This window comes from Dermacentor andersoni, chromosome 6 (genome assembly GCF_023375885.2).
Source record: "Dermacentor andersoni chromosome 6, qqDerAnde1_hic_scaffold, whole genome shotgun sequence".
In the NCBI taxonomy this organism is placed as follows: domain Eukaryota; kingdom Metazoa; phylum Arthropoda; class Arachnida; order Ixodida; family Ixodidae; genus Dermacentor; species Dermacentor andersoni.
In genome coordinates this window covers 109,196,155-109,220,746 of record NC_092819.1, presented here as the reverse complement: position 1 = coordinate 109,220,746, position 24,592 = coordinate 109,196,155, and the positions used below count along the sequence as shown (strand labels likewise).

The 24,592-nt window shown below is 49.6% G+C and overlaps 1 protein-coding gene across 2 annotated transcripts in view; it reads right to left on the bottom strand.

The window, feature by feature from the left end:
- The window catches only part of LOC126522304 (glutathione S-transferase 3, mitochondrial-like), a 150,760-nt gene that overhangs the window by 19,060 nt on the left and 107,108 nt on the right, over positions 1 to 24,592 (bottom strand). For both annotated transcript variants that reach the window (XM_055066338.2, XM_050171032.3), the window contains exons 3-4: positions 16,673 to 16,737; positions 1,646 to 1,703 (exon numbers count right to left, since the gene is read on the bottom strand). In XM_055066338.2, the coding sequence (XP_054922313.1) occupies positions 1,646 to 1,703; positions 16,673 to 16,737 (123 nt within the window). The remainder of the gene's footprint in view (positions 1 to 1,645; positions 1,704 to 16,672; positions 16,738 to 24,592) is intronic.

Sequence of the window (24,592 nt, the reverse complement as noted above, 5' to 3'; positions counted from 1 at the left end):
TTCCTCGGGGAACGGATAAGATACCGTGTAACGGTGACTGCGAGACGCTGAACCGATCATGTGATCGAATACGCTTGATTTTGCGAGGTCACACTTTCGCTGTACTGTGATCTCGCAGGATCACGTACACCAGCACATAAGATATCGCAGCATGCCGCACTCCTCGGTTTACGTGGATCTTTTCCTAAATAGTTTGCTTTGACGGAATCCTGAATGACTTAAAGATAACAAAGAAGCTGTAGCTCCTGCAGTCAAGGCCTCCCTGCATCGCTGCTTTTGCTTTGTTGTAGTTAACGACGCGTTCATTGTGCAGGCGCAGGAACATGCCAAGGTTTTCTACCCATTTCAATGCGGGAAACGAAGCTTGCTTTAGAGGCTATGAGGGGAACACACTTAGTGTACGTGAGGGCCCTGCAGTCCATTAAATGAAATCTGTAGCATAGCGCCTGTATCCCCCGAACAACTTTTCTGCGCTCATCTTGGGCTCACACGCACGTCTATTCTTTACAATGGTGGCGGGAACATAATGTTGCCATGTGCACGCACATAAATGTTGCCATAATTAAAGAGGTTGATAGCCTCAGGGCGCTTACACTAAACCACCCGTTAGGCGATCGCGCTGCTGTACCAGGGGCAGAATTCCCTGTTCTTAGCTCTGCCAGGCGCGTGGAGTACCTGTCGTTCGCTCACCAGGTACTGACGACCCGACGAGTGCGCAGGCTATGGCATCCAGGCTTGCAACACGACCGCTTGGGGTGCATATGCGATATGGTGCCGAATCTATCATACCGTCACGTGCAACTGCGTACATCAATGCACTATCCCTGCGGTAAGCTGCGCGAACAGCCTGGGGAGAGGCATTACCGGCGCTGACCTCGCGCCTAACGGTGGCCGATCTGTTTAGCTTTGAAGAATTATGCCCAGTATATTGTTGTTTGAAGGACAGCAGGAAGGCATACCTTCCACAAACTACAGCATAAACAACACACCTGACCGCTACCTACACAGCCTGTATAAAGCGGTGACATTTAAGACCACACGCAGTCAGTGAGGAAACAAGTTATGATGTCTCTTTAGCAGCGGAGCCTTGAACCTCGCACAGTCGCGGTTGTGGCGTTTTAATTGCTCACAGTGGGTCCTTATAAGGAGGAAAGATGAGGAGGACGCCGACAGAAATGAAGTTTTAAAGGAAAGAAAATATGTATCAATGTTTTGCGTACCCTACGAAACATTCATGCTTTTAGTCTGTTTTGTCGCAGCCTGTTGCGATCAGCCCCAGGGGAGAATGCGAGCACCGCTTGGAGAACGAACCATTATCTTCTCTATGTCTTCGGAGTCTATGCACTGCCCCGGAAACCTCGGAGTCTATACACTGAAATGGTCCAACCGACCTGGCCGTCACCACACCTCCCTTCAGAGTTCATTCCGCTCAATGTCCTTAGTTTTCTTTTTCCATCTTCGCTCCAGGCAACAGAAGCTGTCATCAAACTTTTGATTTCAGGATGCCTTCGTATAAAAATAATTTCCTTGTTGCGGTCGCGTCGGAACGTTACCAATGCAACCGTTTATCAATCCCGCTACCTCGCGCACAGTAGTACCACAGACTTGTTATCCCGCTGCGCCAATGACAGATTATAGTACTCACCGGGAACTCCAATCCAGCGAGGAACAGCGTCATCAAGAACTGAGGGTAGCCCTCGAGGCTGCACGAGGCAAGCAATAGACGCCACATTTAGATAAGGCGCGTAATTTGTATGAATAGAGTAATGAATAGAGTAAAGACAATTTGTAAGTACCCAGATAAAGGTATCGTAGCAGCGATGCAATGAAATCGTAGGCTACATTCGTAAAACATTGCACCCTTTGGGATGTATATTTGTCCAACAACACATGATTCCAAACGCTGCTTTCTACCATCCATTAATGGAAGGGTCCTGTGGGAGTTCATTAACGGATTTCCACTCAATAAACCCGCATGTTATGGCCACATAAGAGCCCAAGACAAAGTACAATTTCTTTCATCTGCAAAACGTTCTTCTGTTAATCTTGAATGGTTATTTCGAAACAGGTATAATCCCAAAATGTTTAAGGACCTGAGTAATTAGACGAATTTATGAGAAAGGTAGTAAACTAGATGAAAATAATTATAGACAAATTGCAATAATCAAGGTCTTGACGCGTATAATGGATACATTTCTTTACACTTGCATGATATCCCTTTGCGATAAATTTGATATTCTGACTCCTTCCCAACACGGTTTTACACGTAGTCAAGTACAATTGACCTACTTGAAGACTGTAACGATTTTATATGTAAAGGTATTGATAAATATAGTGTTATGCTTGGGCTTTTCTTAGATTTGACAAGAGCTTTTATAACAATGGACTACAACATCATGTTATCAAGCTAGAAAGTGTTGGTTTCCGAGATCGTTATTAGAAGTTATTTTCGAATTATTTGTCAAACCGTCTGCATGTTGTTTTTATAAAAGAAACATATGTTGATTTTACATCAATTAGATATGGTGTAGCTCAATGGTCTGTTCCGGGACCTCTTTTATTTAACATTTGCGTGAATGATATAGCCAACATACAACTAAATGCTGCAAGCTTTCAATATGCTGATGACGTTACACGACTTATATCACACGAATCGTATTCAGACGCCGTAAAACTACTTCAAAAGGACACAATACGTGTGGTCGATTCGTAAATGGTAAACAAATATATTTAAACAATGAAAAAACTACCTTGATATGTTTTAGAAATACTCATAAGACTGTTAACCTAGACCTGCCTATTAAATTACATGGTTCTCAGTGTTTATCTTGCTCTATCTTGCTCTTGCGTGTGTCTGCCGTTATCTCTTTCTGTTAAGTACCTTGGAGTTCATATGGACGATCGTATGCTGTGGGATGTTCCCATTGACTACGTAATGAAACGTTTACGAACAGTAGCACCACAGTTACACACGCTTAAATTTAACGCCCATCTTAAGTTGCGAAGGTTAGTTTTTAGTGCTCTGGGCCAGTCTGTGCTCAGATATGGTATTTCAGTTTTTGGTTCCTGGGCACAGACGAAAGTCGATCGAGAGGATAGGTTATTAGGATATTTGCAAGCACATCGTATGGTACTGCTTATGATTGTTCATACAATAACGCAGGAAATAATATTACAAGTGTCGAAACCTTTCCGGATCTGTTTTTGCAAGCGATACTTCCGCGCGATATTTTCTCGAAACTTCAAAAAATAATACAGAGTAAACGTAAAATGCTAAGTAAAACATACCTTTATAAGTTACTGCACATATATACGAACTACGGTAAAAAGCTTCGAAAATGTTACGTTCCTTTTTATTTTAACCAGTTGACCAAAGAAATCATTGGACAACATTCACAAAACGAAGCCAAATAACAAATTAAAGTATAGTTGCTTTCTGGCTGAAATATTTGTTGGTATTGTGTTTTTAATGCAAGTGTTGCTATCATTAATTTCACTATTGTCTCGTAAACAACGAAAATATTGTGTTCATTTTAGGTATGTTTCTTTAAATTTTTTTACCATATACCGAAGAAATAACGGGAGAGCAATCAAGCCAAAAATTAAACCGATTGTTTTCTTTATTGACTACTAATGCAGCAAAAGATTAGTGCCCTTCTGAAGAGGATTGCTGCATGGATAATAAATGTTGTACTTCTGCCTTCAAAGGAGCGAGCTAACGCCTCCTGTCTGCCTTGACCCGCCGTCAAGCGAGTTGCGATTATGTGGGCACGAAATATCTAACACGTTGTGAGCTTCTGAAATAAATAAATATATATGTATGTATGTATGTATGTATGTATGTATGTATGTATGTATGTATGTATGTATGTATGTATGTATGTATGTATGTATGTATGTATGTATGTATGTATGTATGTATGTATGTATGTATGTATGTATGTATGTGTGTGTGTATGTATGTTGGAAACAGTAATCGTCATGTTCCTTGCTTGCGTTTCCTTTCTTGAAAACTCGGCGCTTCCTATTTTGCTGTCTAGAATACTGTGCCATGCTGATAACGCGCGAGCCATTCGTGACTTGGAAGTACCGGGCTTGCAGCGCTAAAAAAAGGAAATGCGGGCAAAACTCATGATGATTATCGTTGTGGGAACAAGATAAGTCCCAAAGGGTGTAATTTTTTAAGAGCGCCGGCAGCACCAACAAAGAAGCAAGAGATTTAATTGGATACGTGTACGCCGCACAAGGGAGGGGGGGAAAGGAAAAAAGCGCCTTTCCTAAGTTTCTACCGCTCAATGCATAAGTTTTGTGATGAGAATAAGAGAACAAAAATTATTTGTGAGACAAAACGGCCAACAACAACGGAAGTTCTAGTGGTGACGCGGCAGTAGGGAGTCCCGGACCACTTTAGACCACCAAGGACCTTTATCATGAGCCCATATATATATATATATATATATATATATATATATATATATATATATATATATATATATATAACTAGCCACATCGCTAGTTCTCTGGGGAGGCGCGAGCTCGAGATTGCCTGGGCTGCTTTGGCTAAAACGCTGCCTGCTGGCCTCGTGTCCTGTCCGTTTCTTCGCTTTAGATCTTGGTCGAGGTTTCTGCGGTTTTCGAACAATCTGAAATTACGTAGCCGCACTCTGCCGCCCGCCATGCCTGACAACACTAGTCAGACATCTCCACCGGTTTCGCCAGCCATCTTATGTGCCGGTGCCCAGCGTCAGCGAGATCCTGACATCTTCAGCGGTACCGATGAGAAAGTCGTTGAATATTGGCTGAAATCGTAGGAAAGACCGAGCACCGCCAACAAATGGGATGATCTCCCGGAGCTCACCAGCGCGATCTTCTATTTACCGGGCGCAGCCAAGCTGTTGTTTGAAAGCCACGAATTTGGATTGGATTGGATTGGAGAAACTTTATTTATGCCTGCACTTGGGCGCTCGCGCGCCCCGACGAGGGCCTACGTCATCCTCGAAGTTGCCGTTACTCGGCGCGGGTCTCCGCTCGCCGTTGCCGGCTCGCTGGGTCCGTGCCTTTCGAGCGCCTCGAGGACCTGCTGGACGGCCCAGAGCTGATCGTCTCGGTCGTAGCTCTTCGCGGCTGCCTCGAGCCGCGGTGGGAGTGTTCTTGATTTAGCGTCTTCTGGATATTTAATGCAGTCCCACAAGATGTGCGTGTAGTCTGCGGTCTCCCTCCGGCAGACTCTGCACATATCTGTCGGATATGTCTCGGGGTACATGCGATTCATCAGTTTCGGGCTCGGTAGCGATCCGGTCTGGAGCTGTCTCAGTACTACCGCCTCCGCTCGACTCAATCTCGGGTGCGGGGGTGGGAGAGTCCTGCGAGCCAGGCGGTAGGCCTTCGTGATTTCATTGTAATCCGTCATGCGGTCCTTGGTTCCGAACCACGTCGGACGGTCTGTCGCCGGGGCGCGGTTGCTTAGCGCTCGCGCCGCTGCGTGTGCCGTCTCATTATGGTTCTCATTGCGTTCCGACGCGTCGCCCGCGTGCGCCGGGAACCACTTGAGTCGTACTTTTCGTTCTTCTAGTTTTACCGCTCGCAGTACCCGCTCAGCCTCCCTGCAGATTTGCCCTTTGGCGAAGTTTCGCACCGCCTGCCTTGAGTCACTCAGCACCGTGTGGCAGTCTGCGTCGGCGATGGCCAGGGCGATGGCCACCTCCTCCGCTTGTTCCGCTCCGGCGCTTCTCACGCTCGCTGCCGTCCTCGTGGCGCCGGTTGACGCCTCTATGACGACCGCTGCGAAGGCGTTCCGTTGGTATTCGGCCGCGTCCACGTACCGCGCGTGTTCGTCGTTGGCATGCTGGTCACGAAGCCGATTTCCAACGTGGGCTAGCTTCAAAACCAGCATCTCATAAGTTTTCAGCCGCCCGGGCATGCGCAAGCATCGCGCTGAACAATGCCTCCGAAGCCGATCCCAGCAAATTGGTGAAACGTCCACCAGCTACATAGAGGACGCCGTCGATCTCTGTTGGCGTGTCAACCCAACGATGGCGGAGGCGGACAAGGTGCGTCATATCGTGAAGGGCATTTTCGACGATGCCTTTCATATACTGCCGTAAAAAAAAAATCCTGGCACTGTTTCTGAAGTCATTCGGCTCTGCCAGAATTTCGACGAGCTCCGTCGATAGCGTCTTCGTACGCAGCGCCCATCTGTGTCCGACGAAACTCTCTCGAGCGTGACCACCGCTCCTAACATTGACTCAGTGCCGTGCCAGGTAAAGAAGTTCGTTCGTGCCAAGGTCGCTCGCCAGCTCTCGCTGCTGTCCACTGCGCGAAACCATCCTCTGTCCTGCGTATTGCCTGCCTTTTGTCTTTGTCGTCTTGCGCTGCCCCTTCAAGATGTTCAACCAGTACTAACTCACCCAAAAGTCGATTCTTCAACCATTCTCTACTTTGCCTGCCAAGCTTCGCGACGTCATACAGGAGCGAGTTTGCGCAGCTCTGCCTAGTGCCCGCGAGACTCTGCTGGCACCCACTCCCGTTGCCTACACCTAGGTGAACGCACCACTCAGCTATGCCGAGGCTCTCCCACGGCCACAACCTCAGACCGTTGCGCCATTCCCACCAGCCTTGCCACTGTATGCAGCTCCTCGCTTCGTTCAGCCGAGGCACCCACGCAGCAGTGGTTAATGGCGCACTCCCGACAACCGGCCAATGTGTTTTGTGTGTGGTGTGCCTGGCCACGTCGAACCATTTCGCCGTCGCCGCGCACCAGCTTACCGCCACAGCTTCGACCCTGCTCCATATGCATCACCGTCCGTGTCGTCCTATGCATCTCGTAACGCCGGCCAGATGTCTTCATAGTCCGATCGTTGACCACCTTTCGCCAACGCCTAGACGCCGCTCGCTTTCACCGATGCGTCGTCGTACCTCTACACCGGAGCAGGAAACCTAATCGTCGCAGTTCCAGAGGCAGAAACTGCGTCATCCGTGAAAAGACCAAGCCTTCGTTCTTTTCCGACTGATGTTATTAACGCATATGTGGATGGCGCCGCGGCACTCGCCCTCGTCGACACTGGTGCCGCAGTTTCAGTTATTAGTGCCAAGCTTTGCCGTTTTCTCAGAAACGTTACGACGCTACTGACAAACTTATCCCTTCGTACTGCCAGCGTAGACCTTATCACGCCGGTGGCTATGTGCAGTGCTTGCGTAGTGATTAACGGCCTGCTCTACGTCGTCAATTCTTGGTGCTCTATTCTTGTTACCACGATCTCATATTGGGCTGGAACTTCCTTCGAATTAAATCCGTCATCGATGTTTCTCGCGCTGAAGTGGGATTTCAAATGCTTTGTGACGCCCCGCTCCCTGACGCTTGCGCAGCGGAAAATAAAGTATTTGTTGCCGAAGACGTCGCAATTCCACCGCACTTCTCTGCCCATGCCACGGTTTCATGCAACATTGTTGCTTTTACAAGCGAGCTTTTTATGCCATCTGCCATTTCTGTCCGTCACAAATGTTCCCCTCCGCATTTCGCTCTTTTAGAAGTTCATGCCGGCGACAGCAGTGTGCTCGTCTCCAACCAATTATCTTGCCCCTTCACATTGCTTTAGGGGGAGTGCGCTGGCCGCGTCCACTGTGTCGACCCTGCTACCATCACTGACATGCCAACTGGTTCCATAACCCCTCATGAGGTATCCGGGCTGGCCTGCAACCCCGCTCAAGAGCCAACTTCGCCCGATCTTCTGTATAGCTCCATCGCCGAAACGTTGTTTCACGGCGCGCCCAGCTTCTACGCCTCCTCGACAAGTTCCGTTCTTCTTTCGACTGCCAGCATGTGTCGTTGCGCCATACGTCAACTCTTTGTCATGGCATCGACCCAGGTACCAATGTGCCACCAGGACAAAGACCATATCGTGCATCCGCGACAGAACGCCGTGTTATCGACGACCAAGTAGCTGACATGCCCAAGCGCGGCGTCATCCAGCGTTCGGATAGCCCCTGGGAATCTTCAGTTGTTCTTGTTACGAAAGATGGACCGATTCAATTCTGTGTCGATTAGCTTCGTTTTAACAAAATAACTCGTAGAGATGGTTACCCTCTACCCGGAATAGCTGCCTCTAAGGCTAGTTGACTGCCTCCAAGGCGCGGAGTTATTCTCTTCTATCGACTTGCGCAGCGGCTATTGGCAAGTTTCCATGGCCCCAGAAAACCAACCTAAACCGGCTTTTGTAACACCAGATTAACTATATGAATTTCGTTTTCTTGCCGGCTTTGCTAATCCCCCGCAACATTTGAGCTCGTGATGAACAATCTTTTGCGTGGTCTCAAGTGGCAGGCGTGCCTTTGCATACCCACCCATCCGTGTAGCCTAGAGGAAGTGTTACAGTACTTATCTGACAACGGCCTTCAGCTCAACCTGAAGAGGTGCCATTTTGGCGCAAGTTAGCTCACCATCCTTGGTCATGTAGTATCTAAAGGCGGTGTTCTTCTTGACGCCGCCATGCTCCACGCAGTTGCTGATTTTCCCAAACCTTCCTCCATAAAAGAACTTTGCAGTTTCCTTGGCGTCTGTTCTTACTTTCGTCGCTTCATTCGGAATTTTGCGTCCATCACCATTCCCTTGAACCAGCTTCTACGGAGTCACTCGAGCAATTACGCCTGGTCACCCGCTTGTGAAAACGCCTTCGAAGAGTTGCGCCGTCTACTAACCTCGCCACCCATACTGCGCCACTTTGGCCCTACAGCTCCGACCGAAGTGCACACCAACGCCAGAGATGTTGGATTTGGCGCTGTGCTCGCGCAGCGCAAATCTGGATTCGACGAGCACCTCGTTACATACGCGAACCACACCCTCAACAAAGCAGGGATGAATAATTCCGTTACGGAGAAAAAACATTTGGCCAATATCTGGGCACTAGGTAAATTTTGAGCCTACCTCTATGACCACCCCTTCTGCGTAATTACAGTCCACCATGCGCTTCTTTGGATGTCCACGTTGAAGGACCCCTAAGGTCGATGAGCTCGCTCGGCTTTGCGGTTGCAAGATTTTGACGTGCGCGTTGTCTACAGGTCTGGCCACCGCCACACCAATGCCGAGACGCTTTCCCGTTCGTCCATGTTAATCGAAAGCGCTGCCTGCCTGTGTGCCAATGACGAGGTACTTTCGTTCACAGCAGGCTGCAACATAGCGCGGGGCAGCGCAAGGATGCCTGGATTAGCACTCCTCTCCGCTTCCTTTCAAACCCGTCGACACTTCCCCCTCCCCCTCCCTTCTCGAGCTTTGCTCCGTAAAACTTCTCACTTCGAAATGTGGGATGGCCTTCTTTATTATCGGAACTACGTGTCTGACGGCCGCCCGTGGTTGCTGGTTACTTGTCGACATTTCCGTGATGAACTAGGTTCGGCCTTCCACGCTGACCCACAGTGTGCACATGCGGGTGTGATCACGATGCACGCGCGACTTCGCGCAGGTTTTACTGGCGTGGCATGTACTCCTTTGTGTGCAAATACATCCGATTGTGCCTTCATTACCGACGCCGCAAGGTTCCTGCTCAGCATGTCTCTTGTCCACACCAAACCTTTCCGTGCCCTGCCAAGTCCTTCGATCGCATTGGCTTTGACCTGTACGGGCCTCTTCCGAACACAACTTCTGGAATTCCCTGGATAGTCGTCGCCATCGATCGTTTGACATGACACGCAGAAACAACCGCTCTGCCTGCTGCCACAGCCCGTGATGGAGGATCCTTCCTATTGAAGAGCTTCAGTCTCCGTCACGGCGAACTTCGCAGACTTTTGAGTGATAGAGGACGTGTGTTCCTCTCCAAAGTCGTAAACGCGCTCCTTGCCGAAGTCGCATCGTCCATCGCACCACCAGTGCCTACCATCCTCAAACTAATGGTTTGACGGAAACATTAAACCGCATCTTTGACGACATGCTCTCCAAATAACTCGCCTCTGATCAGACTGATTGGGAGCTTATTTTGCCATTCATCACGTACGCCTACAACACTGCACCACTGGCGACCACAAACTTTTCTGCATTCTTCTACTTGCATGAACGTGAACCTTCGACCAAACTTGGCACCGTTGTTCCTTACCGATCCGACGCATCTCTGAAGACGCCTATCTCTGAAGCTGCCGGTCATGCCAAGGAATGCCGTCAGCTCGTCCGTTCCATTATAACCGTCGACCAATGGGAACATAAATATCGACATGACGATGACCACCCGCGTTGCCACTTTATTCCAGACTCTCTTGTGTGGCTTTGGGTTCCAGCTGTTCCTGCTGGCCTCTCATCCAGGCTCGTATCCAAATATCAAGGACCTGATCGTGCTGTAGCGCCGACATCGCCTGTGAACTATATCGTCGAGCATGCCATGCCTCCTATGGACCAACTCTGCCGGGGCCGTGAAACCATCCACGTACAGCGTCTGAAGCCTTATTACGACCGACGGATACTATGTTCACCATGAGTCGTCAGGGTGGCTCCTTTTCCAATGAGGGTAGCTGTAGTGAAGAGGAATGCTTGGCGCTGCAGCCACATCACCAGCTTTCCGGGGAGATTCGAGCTCGAGATTGCATGGGCTGCTCTGGTTGAAAAACGCTGCGAACGCTTCTTACTGCTCTCGTGTTCTGTCCTTTGCTCGCTTTAGAATATATATATATATATATATATATATATATATATATATATAGCGAGGTCAAGGCGTTGTGTCACGGATGTAAATGAGCGTACTAGTTGGCGGTACTCTTCGGCACACTGTGCGAGTTCTGAGGCTGGGCGGTATTCGGATAGATCCGGGTGGTATGGGAGTATCGTATCCAGTGTGGAAGAGGGCTCCCGTCCGTACGGCAGAAAGAAAGGGGAAAATCCAGGGGTGGCTTGCGTGCCTGTGTTTAGGCGCCTGCCACGAAAGGAATAATCGGAGGCGGTGTACATAGAGAGCATATCCCTGAGTGTTTGGTTGAAGCGTTCCGTCAAACCATTAGTCTGCGGATGATGGCTTGTAGCGGTGCGATGAATAGCACTGCACTGACTGAGAAGCTCTTGCACGACTTAAACACGCGGTCTCGGTCGCTAAGCAGCTCGAGTGGCGCGCCGTGGCGAAGAACGAAGCTGCGCAAGGTTAACAAGGCAACATCACGAGCTCCAGTTGCTGGGAGCGCGGCCGTTTCGGCATAACGAGTAAGATCGTCGACGGACACAATAATCCACTGATTGCTTGCATGGGTGGAAGGAAGGCGCCCATACAGGTCTATGCCGTTTCTATAAACGGGCGAGCTGGACACGACAAATGTTGCAATGGGGCAGGCGTGGGACAAGTTATTTTTCAGCGTTGACACTCAGTGCAGCAACGAATGTACTTGCGGACGTGTGCGTGCAGTAGAATCACCAGTAGAATCGCTGGCGAAGTCTATCATAGGTTTTCAAAACGCCAGTGTGCATGTTTTGTGAGTGGAAGTGCATGCACAGGTCGGAGCGCAAATGTCGAGGTATAACAAGAAGCGTTCTGCGACCACCTGACTGATAGTTGCGGCGGTACAACATGGCGACCCGGAGAGCATAATGAGGTACTTTGCGATGAAGGCCACGAGAGAGCTGCTGCGATGGTGTCACCGAAGGCGTAGAGAGAACGTTGATCAACGAGGTTTTACAAGGGTCCTTGCGCTGTTCTGAAGGCATGTCAGTGATATTGATGTGAGCGAAGGAAGTCGCGGAAAGGGAAACAGGCGCAACGTCAGAAGGCACGGGTGAACGGGAAAGTGTGTCGGCGTGCTTGCGTCCTGAGCTGTAAATGACGCGAATATCGAATTCTTGTAAACGTTGAGCGCCCAGTGTCCCTGTAAACCCGACGAATCTTTAATGAAGCCAGCCAACAGAGCGAGGGGTGATCGGTGACGACATCAAACGAATGACCATACGAGTAAGCGCGAAATTTCTTCAAAGCCCAAAGAATTGCTAAACATTCTTTTTCGGTAACCCAGTACTTGCACTCTGCCGTAGTGAGGGAACGCATCGTAAATGCAACTACGTACTCAGAGAAGCCCGGCTTTTGTTGGGCAAGTACAGCGCCGAGTCCGATCCCGCTGTCATCCGTGTATACCTCGGTTGGAGCGGTAGGGTCGAAGTGACGTAGAATGGGCGGCGGAGTCAGGAGACGACTTAATGTTGCGAAAGCCTCATCCAACGCCAGCGACCAACCAGACAGCTGGCCATCGCCGGTGAGCAGTTTCACTAGTGGTGATATTATGGAAGCAAAGTTCTTCCCAAAGCGACGGAAGTATGAGCACAGACCAAGGAAGCTGCGAAGCGCTTTCACAGTGGTAGGTTTCGGGAATTCAGCCACAGCACGAACTTTCTGCGGATAGGGAAGGGTGCCGTCCTTCGAGACTACGTGGCCCAGTATGGTGAGTTGATGAGCTCCGAACCGGCACTTCTTGATATAAAGCTGAAGTCCTGCGCGCGTCAAACAGCTCAATATTTCCTACAGACGACGGAGATAAATTCGTACAGCCCATCGGGAGTTACGAAGGCAGTTTTCGTGCGTTCGGATGGTGCCACAGGGACCTGCCAATAGCCGGACCTTAAGAGGAAGCTTTAGCTCGAGTGCCCCTATCTAAATACATGTAAAAGGAGAATTCGTTTTTCTCGGCAACCACTGCACCAAATTTGACGATGTTTGTTGCATTTAAAAGACAAACGTAAAATGTAGTGACTGTTGGTTTCGAATTTTTTAGTTAGGTCGTCAATTTTTTATTAAAAATTGGCAAAAATCGAAAATTTTCAAAAAACGAAACTATCAAGTTTACAACTCCGTAACTAAACAACTAAAAATGATAATACAATTCTGTGAATTGCATCTAATAGTACATCTCAAGCGGACAAAATTGATATGTGACACATGAAAATAAAAAAATTTAATCATAGGGAAATACAACTTTTGCAAAACCGTTGTAACCAACGTAACAAATTCACGTAAGATGCAAAATGACACATTGATTTTGTCCGCTTTGAATGATCGAATGGATGCCGTTTACAGAACCGCGATATCAGTTTTTGATGCAGAGCTATGAATTTGTAAACTTCGTGCTTCTATTTTTTTCAAACGGTCAAATATTTGAAAATCGTTTTAAGAAAATTCAAGCCCTAAATCGAAATTCCGCTTCCAACAGTCACTAGAATTTAACTTTCTCTTTCAAATGCAACAAATTTCATCAAAATCGGTCCAGGGGTTATCTCATAAAAACGTTTTTGCGTTTTACATGTATTTGAATAGGCCGCGTCGGAGTTGGGCCCGAGCTAAAGCTTCCTCTTAAGTCTAGTGATGAAAAGAATTCGGCTCCCTGCAAGCAGTCCAAGGCATCATCGATGCGTGGCAGACAACGACACTTCGTTGCTCGTAACTTTGTTTTATCGGCGGTAATCGACGCAGAAGCGAATTTAGCCGTCTTTTTTTCTTGACAAGAACAACATGCTACGTCCACGGACTGCAGGACGGCTGAATGACGCCGTGCTGAAGCATGTCGTCGACTTGTTCGGAGATCGCACGGCGCTCAGCAGGGGATACACGGTAAGGGCGCTGTTGCAGAGACGCTTGGGTGCCGGTGTAACTCGGATGGAGAACAGTGTGCGTTTGTTCTATGACGTCGTCTGGCAATCAAACGAGCCACAAAACTGGTGCAAAAGTGCAAGAAGTTTCTCATGGTGTGCCTCTGCGACTTCGTCGTCGTTGGTGGAGCCAAATATTGTTAAAGGTGGGCGATCAGGCGTACCAGTAGAAGGTGTCAAGGCAGTAAGTTGCAAGTTTCCGCGTCGTCAAGGCAGAACATGGATGATACGTCGAGTGCCTGAGTTGTGCTCATACACTATCCACGGAGTAAGGTTGAGGGAACTGGTGACGGATTCGTAACAAACAAGGATCTGGCGCCGTTAGGCATGTCGAAAAGGGCAAATGTTAACGCGAGATTCTTTCGGCATTGAACGGTAACGTAAACACGTTAACTTAAATTGAACGTAAACGGAACTATGGAATCACTAACACCCGCACATGACACGGGGACAAGGGTTGTAATACTGGGTGATATGTTTGTATCGCCGGCCACAAACAACTTTACCAACGTAGGTTCAGACGACGCGGAACACACCGCAGGAAACGCCACTTCGGCACGAGCACAGTCAATAACTGCATGATGGCGAGAGAGAAAATCCCAATCGAGGATCGCATCATGATAACAGGCCGGTAGCGCAAGAAAATCAGTGAGATACACAACATTTTGAATGACGACGCGGGCTGTGCAGGCGGCTGACGGCTGAACATAGTGTGCCCTGGCGGTACACAAGGACAATCGTTCTGACGTCGTGGTAACCTTCTTTAGCAAGCGGTGAAGTTTCGTATTTGTCACTGAAACAGCAGCAACAGTGTCCACAAGCGCAAGGGTACGAAATATATATATATCAAAACGTTTATTTAAAAGAAAAAAAATGCAGAAAGCGAGTGGGTGGAGCCCCTAGTCCAGGGCCCCACTGGGTACGAAAGCCATCCACAAAAACTTCGATCAGGTTTGCTGGACAAATTCGGGGACTTGAAGTTATCGACGCCCGACGCAGTTCGTGCCTTGGGGACTGCGGCATCTAGTTTTCCGCGTCAGAAGGGCCGGGTGGACGGTGCACAGGTGAAAGTGAGCGACGTCGGGGTGACGGGGATCGGCGACTAGCTGAGGACAGGCGTTTGGTCGAAGAGGATCGCTGTAGCCGCACTGAGCTGTTAAAGCGTCTGGAATCGTGAGCAGACTGGCGCATGGCCTCAGTTTGAAAAGGAAGGCGACGGCGACAGAAGCGTGCCACATGTCTTTCATAGCAGCAAAAATAACATATAGGGCGATTGTCCGCAGTGCGCCATGGATTGGAAAACGTAGGGGCTGGTTGGCGTAACGGAACTGGTGGTGGCCGAATGGCTACCTACGCAGAAGGATAGGTTGGTTGACGGGGCGACCCGGCAGCGGCGACTTGCGCGTGCGACAAGGGCGCAGACTCCAGAGGGGGGGGGGGGGGGGGGGATAAGCTAAAAGAAAAGCGGCAGTGATCGCTTCCTGTATCATTTGTCCCATGATTGGGGCCAGATGTTGGGCCTGTGCGGGCTCGGGCGTGCTCGATAAAATTGAGAGCTGTCGGGTGAACTCCTTGCGCACGAACCGCTTGATCTGAATTAACAGGGTATTCTGGTCTCCCATAGTCAACGCCGCGATTGAGTCGTTCTATTCCAGAGTTTCGTTTCCTGCGCAATTCGTCGAAAGTCTGGCACAAGCTGACAACATCCGCTGACAAAATCTTTGGCCAATAATATTTGAAATGCGTCATAGGCTATTTCTGCCAGGATGTGCTTCATCTTATCCACTCGTGCATCGACGGGCTCAGACGCTTACACAAGTGGACGACGTCTTTAATATAACTGGTGAGGTTTTCACCGGCTTTTTGAGCGCGTTCACAAAGTCCCTGTTCTGCGAGGAGCTTGCGTACCGCGGGGCGCCCGAAGATTTCCGAAAGAAATTGTCTTGACCGATGCCCAATTATTATTCCGCTTCGTGATTTCGGAATCGGAGAATGGCGACGCCGATCAAGTAAAATAATACATTGGTCAACCTAGTCACATCGTCCCAGTTGTTGACTGCGCTCACCCTCTGCTAAGTTGCCAACCATTTCTCGACGCCTTGTTCATCAGCGCCGCTGAATATCGGTGGGTGACGCTGAGGCAACAGGCTGGGACAGGCGGTGGCTTGAGTCTGGCAGCCTTTTGTGGTGGTTTCTTCTGGCATCGCTGAGGCTTGAGCTAAGGTACGGCCTCGTAGTTCCAGGTTGGGAGACTAGGAGATTACCTCGCACCTCCAACAAACTGTAAGGGGGTTTATTTACAAGCAGGGCTACACAACAACAGCCTTGGCCCAAGAGCGTCGGTCGCTAGCTCGCGCTCTCCGTGCTGCCGAACTTCATAGTCTTCTCTCAATGGTCCCTGGCTCTATTCCTCAATACAATGGCTATTTGCGCGTGTGCTTCATTTTGGAAAAGATTGGGAAAGTAACAAAGCAATAGTTGTTAGTTCAGCTCTGCGTTGTGTCTGCCTCTTGCCCTCTGTGCCCCATGTTCAAGCTGTTTCTTCAAAAAACGTCACGTGAGGACCGCTTTAAGCGGGAAGGACAGGGATCGCAATCTGTTTCAACTACTTTCAGAGCGACTTTGATGGAATGCCAGTGAATCTCCGCACTGTAGTCAGCGACAATCTGCGTGATTATAGCTTACAGCAGTTACCACCGAGAACACAGTTCAACCATACTGCATGCAGGGTGGTGATAAAACGCGAAACGCTGTGAAGCAAATTCGTAGCCAAGCGGCATGTTTGTGAACAAGGTGGGCATATGGCGGGACCAAATAGATGGTTATTTTCGCAATCCCGTTATTAGCTGTTTTCCAATGTGAACATCTGGAATGCTGACCATGTCTATTGTACTTGCCTTCCGTGAAAGTTACGGGCAAGGGAACTTGCCGAAGAGAGATTATTTGCAAAATATTGCTCCTGCAGATGTATGTACATATTACCGGCATAAATGGTCCTCACCATTGGGAAGGACGCTCTGCAACTCGTGTATTGATCAGAACAAGATGCAATAACAAAATAAATGAACCTGCACTTACAAGTTTTGGTGAGATCTCTGGATGCAGTTGAAGACGATGCTGGTGTCCGAGTACATGGCCGGGTACTGTAGAAAAAAAATTACCGACGATTACGATACTCCTTAATGCGAATTTAGGGCGCAGCTGTTTAGGTGTTTGGAATTCGCTGTATACTGTGGCGAAGAATTGCATTCTGAACGAGAGGGTCCTCTCGACGGCGGCGCTGAGCCTCAGCTCAAGTAGCTCGTTTAGCAGCAGCGGCAGAGGAAGGAGCTCCACCAGTTTCGTCGCTCATTTTTCAGTATGAAAGCGTGTACAGGGGAACGCATGGCTCGCGCGGAGTACATTTTTAGTGGCGGCGGCGCAGGCGGAGTAGCGCATGAGCAGTGGCTCCGAAGCCCACGCCACGCTTTGTTACCATATATGGTATGGGTGGACGCACTCGCCGCATGCCTCGTCACCGTTTCGCCGTACTCTTCCACTTTCCTCCTCATGCTTCGGCTGCACCCTCTTCTTCCGTTTTCCTCCTCGTGCTCTTTTCGCTATCAAAAATAACGTACAGCGCGAAGGACAAGGACTGCGAAGACGGCATACACAGCGCTGTGTATGTCGTCTTCGCAGTCCTTGTCCTTCGTGCTGTACGCTATGTTTGATCATGAATTACCAATAGCTCAAGCAACCACCCTAGTTCTCTTTTCGCTATTGCCATCTCACATCCCCCGATGCGCTCCACGTTCGCTCTTTCATCTTTCGCGGTGCTCGATCGCTCGGTTACGCCGACGTTCAAGGCAGGAACGACTGCCTAAGGGCTGAGCTCTAGAAAAACGCAGGAACTGGAATAAGTGCGGCCGCCTCTCAGTAAGGCAACTCGTGGTAAAACTACGCGAACGCATTCTTGCAATACCCCTTGCACCTGTCAGTATGATTGAAGTGCCATAATACGAATGCGGGAATCGTGGAAACTTAGGTGGAAAGCATGGCACTTTTTTAGGAAAGTATCGCAATGAATTCGCCACGACGGTAAAAAAAAACTTTGCCAGACCAACCTGTTTACGCTTGAGTAGTCAAAGTTTAATTTCACGTGCAACACGATCTTTGTTTCTCACTGCCAATGACACGCTTGCTATTTACTTAGGGAACATCATGAATACCCGAGGTTTTCCCAGTGAACAAGTACCAAAGACAATCCTGTATGTTGAACGCGGAAGCAACGTATAACACTTCGTTGTGCGTTTAATCGTGCTCCTTTCGCCCGTGTTCAACACGGTCCATTATGATCACCAACCAGCCCATAGCCACCTCGTAGTAGTGTAAACCAGCCACCACCCGAATGCGCCAGTCGTTCCACTTCACTTGCGCAAGTGCCTATAGGCTGGGGAATGGAGCTACTGGCATGCGTGGCGAAAGTGGTTGTGACCTCACTATCCCCCTCTATTAGTATTTTTGGCGGTCCTTGTGACCCCGCGTTTATCTTTGTATCCTACTTAGTATGAGTTATTATAAGTTGTTGCCGGGCGATTTGATTGAGCGCGTGCGCATCCTCCTTCTATTTATTCATGTGTGTGTGTGTGTGTGGTTTCGCGCTCTGATTCCTTACGAAATGTTTTGCAAGCTTTTTGTGTGGCTGAAAGATGTAGCTTGTGCCCTTAAAGGGGCCCTAAGCCACTTCTTTTTGAATTGGATAAATGCACTTGACGTGAAAGTGATTTCAGAAATGCTTTGCCACAAAAAGTATTTCGATGCTTACAGAAGAAACGGAGTTATTGGCAATAGAACACCCTCTTCGCGATGCTTCTGCTCCGTCTTCAATGCCTTGCGCGGCGGGGCGTGCCTACAATGCTCCGCCTACTGAATATCAGCGAGCACCCCTGATGTTTAAATTTGATTTTGGATGTTCGCGTAGACGGCACTAATTGTGATTTTGCCGCTTACAACGGGAAAACGTAAGCTAAACGAGGTTGTCCTCAGTGAACCGCAGTGCGCTCAGCCAGCGGACTCATGGCAGCTTGGCAGCACCCACGGCCGTGGTGCCTACGCTACGTATAGCAGCAGACCGCAGCCACATGCGAGTGTAGTGTGTGTACGCAGCGTTTGCTTGGTGCATGACAGTGCTTGTCTGCGTGCTCTCGCTCATATGCTCCGGTCTGGCCGTGCTTACGGGGTGCGCACCGGCTTTTTCCTGCATCAGCTTGACCGACGGATAGTAGCCACATCCGACTTGAGCATTTTGAAGCACTACCAATATCACAATGCAAAGCGAAGTCTGCCAAGGCGTCTAACAAGGAGCGGTCAGGAGTAAGCACGCGCTGGCAATCGTGCGTGTGGTTTGATCTTAAGTTTCACGTGTTTAGAGGCTAGTTGAGTGTTCAAGACTAGTCTAAATTAGCGAGACCCGACGACTACGTCACCGATATGTAGGGTGGCCAGGGTTTATTTCCTACGCTGGTGGCCTCGGCTTCTTTCCGGTGTACGTAATAATTACAGAAATTCGGAAGCAGAGTTTCGCTTATTTCAGCCTGTTTATTAAGCTATATCAATATGCGTAGTAACAGCAGGAAGAAGCGCACTGATCCAAACGCCCTTCTTGATTGATGTCGGCTATTGGCCAATAGCAGCAACGGATGGAAGGTTGAAGAGAGGGCTTCTGCTGAAAAGAGAACACTTGAGAGAAAGGTGACTTCGTTGGCTACCATAGGAGCACTAAGGATCCTGGAGCGTAATATACATCCTCATGACGGCAATCGCAACACAACTTGTGATGCCTGAGACATCGTAAGGCGGTCACCCACGATATGACGCGCAGCGTTCGCCGTCGCGCTGGCATCGTGCGCATACTCTGATGGTTGTTATAGAGCGGATGGTAGCAAAGCATCCATGGGGAGTGTCGGTTCACGGCCAAAAAGAAGATAAAACGATGAACAACCTGTAGTATCCTGGCGTGACTTGCTATAGACGAAAGGAACAAACAATAATGTAGCCTGCTAGTCACGGTGGTCGGCGGAAACATACATAGAGAGCACGGCGGTTATCGTGTGATTCAGTCGTTCGGTAAGACCGTTTGGCTGAGGGTTACAGGGGTGGTGACCTTGCGTTTTGTGGAACATGAGCGGAAGGGGTAATTGATGACATGGGACAAGAAGAACCGCAATCGGTGAGCAGCTGACAAGGAGCTCCGTGATGCAGAATCACATTGTGGTGAATAAAGTCGGCGATATGGGTAGCACAGCTGCTTGGAAGTGCGCGTGTGATAGCGTAGGCGCGTGGCATAATCTGTCGCGATAGCGACCCATTTGTTCCCTGATGCTGATGTAGGGAAAGGTGCGAGCAGATCCAGGCCTACGCAGAAGAACGGCTCCAGTGGGACACCAATAGGCTGAAGGAGGCCGGCGGGAAGCGTCGGTGGCCTCTTGCGTCGTTGACACAGTTCGCAGCTGCCAACATAACTCTGTGCGGAGCGATAAAGCCCAGGCGAAAATAAACGACGCCGCACGTGGTCATAAGTGTGCATAAGATCAAGATGGCTTGCTGTGGGTTCTTCGTGAAGCTGCTGGAGGACGGTAGAACGCATGTGGGAGGTCAGCACCAGCAAGCGCTCAGGACCTACGGGGTATGCACGTTGTGGCGGTATACAGTTCCACTATATAATGTAAACATCCGTAGCGACTCGTCAGAGGCCCCGAAGCTGAGACGGTCGATGATGGAACGTGACGCCGGATCACGCTGCTGTTCTTCGCCGACACGAAGGCAGTGTGAGATAAAAAGAACACAGGCATCATCGGTGTCAGGGTTGGTGTTGTAGGGCTGATCAACGTGATACCGGGGCAGGCAGTCCGCGTCCTGGTGTAATAGGCCAGACTTGTGCACGACGGAAAACGAGTACTCTTGTAAGCGCGAAGCCCAGCGTCCAAGAGGCCCGTAGGATCTTTCAGCGAGGAAAGCCAGCAGAGCGCATGGGGGTCAGTCACTACCGTGAATGGATGACCAAAGAGGTACGGCCGAAATTTGGAGATGGCCCAAACAAAGGCAAGTGCTTTACGCTCGGTAATTGAGTAATTGCTCTCTGGGCAGAGAGCAGGAGGCTGACGTACGCTATGACGCAGACACGACCATGCTGGCGCTGGACAAGGACGGCTCCGATGCCGTATCCTATGGTCTCCGTCCGAACTTCCGTATGAGCAGATGGGTCAAGTTGCGCGAAGAGAGAAGTCGTCAGATGGCGGATAAGCGCAGAAAATGCATGAGATGCTCTACAACCACATATGAAAGGCGTATCTTTCTTGAGACGTTCGATGAGTGGACAGGCGATGTCAGTGAAATTTTGACAAAGCGAAGAAGTAAGAAAACAAGCCAATGAAGGAGCGAACGTGTGTGTTTAAGGAAGTTACATCGAAATGCTTCATGGCTCGAATTTTTTTTTGGGTCAGGTTGGATACCTACACCGGTAACAAGGTGACCGAACACCCTTATTTCACTGCGACCAAAGTGACACTTAGATGGGTTGAGCTGGAGACCGGCGCTGCGAAAGCCTTGGTGAATGACCGACAGGCGCTGAATGTCGTTGACAAAACAATATTGCCACCTTGATAACATAAGCAGGTCGACCATTTGGTGCCTCGAGGAAGCAAATCCATCAGGCGCCCAAATGTAGCTGGCGCAATGCATAGACCGAAAAGCATAACCTTAAATTGGCACAGGCTACCAGGTGTTACAAATGCGGTCGTCTCGCGGTCCATAGCATCTACGGCGAACTGCCAATAGCGACACCCCAGGTCGGTGCCCGAAAAATAACTCGCTCGAAGAAGGAAGTCAAGGGCATCATCTATGCGTGGCAACGGATATACGTCCTTTTTAGTGATCTTGTTGAGGTGTTTGTAATCGACACAGAAACCACAAACACAGAAACGACAGGCGCCGCCTTTTTTTTGACGAGCACAACTGGAGATGCCCAAGGGCTACTAGAGGGTTCTTAATGTCTCTTTCCGCCATCTTGTCGACTTTTTTTTATAATCGCCCATTCAGCTGCAGAAACGCGATAAGGACGACGATGAATAGCCTTTGCGTCGTCGGTGTCCATTCAGTGCATGACAACCGTTGTCTGGCCAAGTGGGTGGGAGTCGAATTCAAAAACATACCGGTACGACGCCAGCCCACGGCAAAGCTCTCCAGTGTGCGCAGGTGGACGCTAGGTTTTGCGCTTACGAGAGTACTCGTTTGCCGTCGTGCACAAGTCTGGCCAATTACATCAGGACGCGGACTGCCTGTCCCGATATCCTGTTGATCCGCCCGACAGCACCAACCCTGACACCGATGCCTGCGCTCTTTCTATCTCGAACTTTCTTCATGTCGGCGATGAAGGGTCCCCGGCTATTATTTTGTCGAGTTCACTGGTGGGCAATGTGATGGATCCTGCTGCACACGTGGTACTTGAAGGGGCTCCACATGTTAGCGTGGAGATCTCGCAGTCATTTAGGGATGACAACGTTGCATGCGCAATTCCGGAAGATAAAATGTGGGCGGATAAGCCAAAGTTTAGTACAGGTAGATAAGCTTCATTGTTGACACTTTCGACAACCGTGCGTGGTAGGGCCACATCGTGTGCCAAGACAACGTCAATAATGGGAGATGCAACGCAATCTTCGTCAGCGACAGAGGTAGAGGTAGCAGATTGGGGTGGCAATTGCACGCACTCTAGACTACACAGTTGCGTAGTCATAGCAGCAAGAGTCTCGGGGGCAGAAGGAAGTTCAAGTTGACGGGCACCGGTGCCACAATCCACGAGGGCTGAAGGTGCAGATAAAAATTCAGTGCCCAAGATCACGTAGTATGGGCACTGTTCAAGCAAAACAAACAGAGCACTTGTCCGATGGGCAGATATAGTGATGCAGGCAGTACACGTTCCAACAACAGTAGGTGTGCTTCCATCGGTGACTGGTACTGTACGCTGCACGGCAAGTGTCGGGACTTTCTTCAGCTTCTCACGAAGACTACCGCTCATCACCGAGATTTGTGCACCGGTGTCATTAAGGGCCGTAACAGTAACACTGTCGACTTGTACTTTGAACAAATTAGAGTGAGTAGGGACAGCCATACGACGATTTCGAAGCCGGGTCAAAAAAGCAGTGCCACCTCCGGGTGCGGCACTCGTTAGTTTTCCGATGCGTAGCGGTCAGGGTTGGCAGGGCACGGGAAAGGGCGGGCTTGAGGCGGGCAAGATTGGTGGTCGTGCGGTGATCGCGACCTGCTATACACATTGGTGCGAGTGTCGACATCGGGCGTGTCAGTCGGTAGAGAGCGCGACGAGTCGGTAGAGAATGTCGAGTTCTGTGTGCTCCAGCCAGTCGGCGACGTCCAACGTCTCCGGCAGTGCCCTGCAATATGCCCAACTCGAGAGCACGCCAGGCATATTGGGCGGATCATCCGGCGTCCTCGACTCAGCTGGATTGCGGTATCGCGAGTAAAAGGACCGTTTCCTCGGTGTGACTGGTCGAATTGGTGGTGTGACTGGTGTGACTTGTGGAACGCGCATGGTGCAGACTGAGAAGAGTCTCAAATTAGCGACGTCACGTCAAACCACGGCTTGAATAAAGAAAACCATAGGCTGGTTGGCCATCGAGACATAGGGCACAAGAGGGGCTGGGGACATTGCTTCTATTTCACCACGAACGATACGCTCCAAAGTGTCCGAAGCAGGCGATTGTAAAGTCGGTGGCGGTTATTCATATGATGATGATGCGGAAGTATTGGGGCGCCTGGTGAATTGCTGGACGAAACCACGGGATTTTGCTTGTTCGAATCACCAACACTCTCACAATAGCATCCACAGTAGCAGAATTCCTGAATACCAAGAGGTTGAATGCGTCATTGGCGATGCTTTTGAGTTCGTGCGCGATTTTGTCTACTTCGGACATGGTACCGTCAGCATTACGCGGAGCGCTAGAATATCCCGAATATACGATATGTATCGTTCAGTAGATGACGAGAGCCAAGTTCTTTCGCAGCGGCCAGCTGACGACTCAAGGGCTTGCCGAACAAGTCGTCCAATTTTTCTTCACATAGGTGCCAGCCGGTCAGATGTTGCTCATGCGTCTGGCACCAGACGCGCGCGATTCCTTTAAGATAAAACACCACATTTGCCAGCATAAGCGTAACGTCCAACCTGTTCTGTTTGCTGACGCGGTCATACCATGAGATCCAATCCTCGACGTCCACGTCATCTCTGCCATAGAATGTGCCTGGATCTTTTGGAAGTGATGAGATGAGAGACGGTGGAGACGGCTGCTGCACGGTAGGTTCCGGTGCGGTGTGTCCTTCAGTGGCCATTGAGAAGGGAACAACGCGGCGACCACTTCGGAGTTCCGTGCTTGGGTGGTGGGGATGAACCGACAGCGTACCCCGCACCTCCACCAGAAATGTTGCACAAAAAGCGTACATTTAGAAATATTTACAAGGGGAGCATCAGCATCACAGGCGTAACAGCAGCCAAGATGGCGATGAGCAACCTCTACCTCTTCTTCATCGGTGCCAGCCTAATCCTGCGGACCTCTTCTGTCTCACGGCAATATTGTCACGTAGTAGGGACGGTGAATAATACAGCTGCAATTCTATGAAGGACAAAACTAACTTTTATTGGGCAAACTTGTGCCCACAAAAGGAAATATACTCAAAGCAGAGCGATAGCAGCGAATACGGTCGGCGATCATCGAAATCTGATCTTCGGGGCCAGCGCGTGGGCTTCTATACATGGGTCATCATAGGTTCCAGAATAATCGCTGGTCCAAAAAGTTCTACACAACTCGCGTCGCGCATACAAGCAATCAGATTACACAAGGTTCAATAACAGACAGCGCATATAACTGTCGATAACATTCGAGAAACTTCCGATACGTGCAAGGGCGTCCTGTCCTGAGTGATAACACAATTAGAACTGTCAACATACTTCTG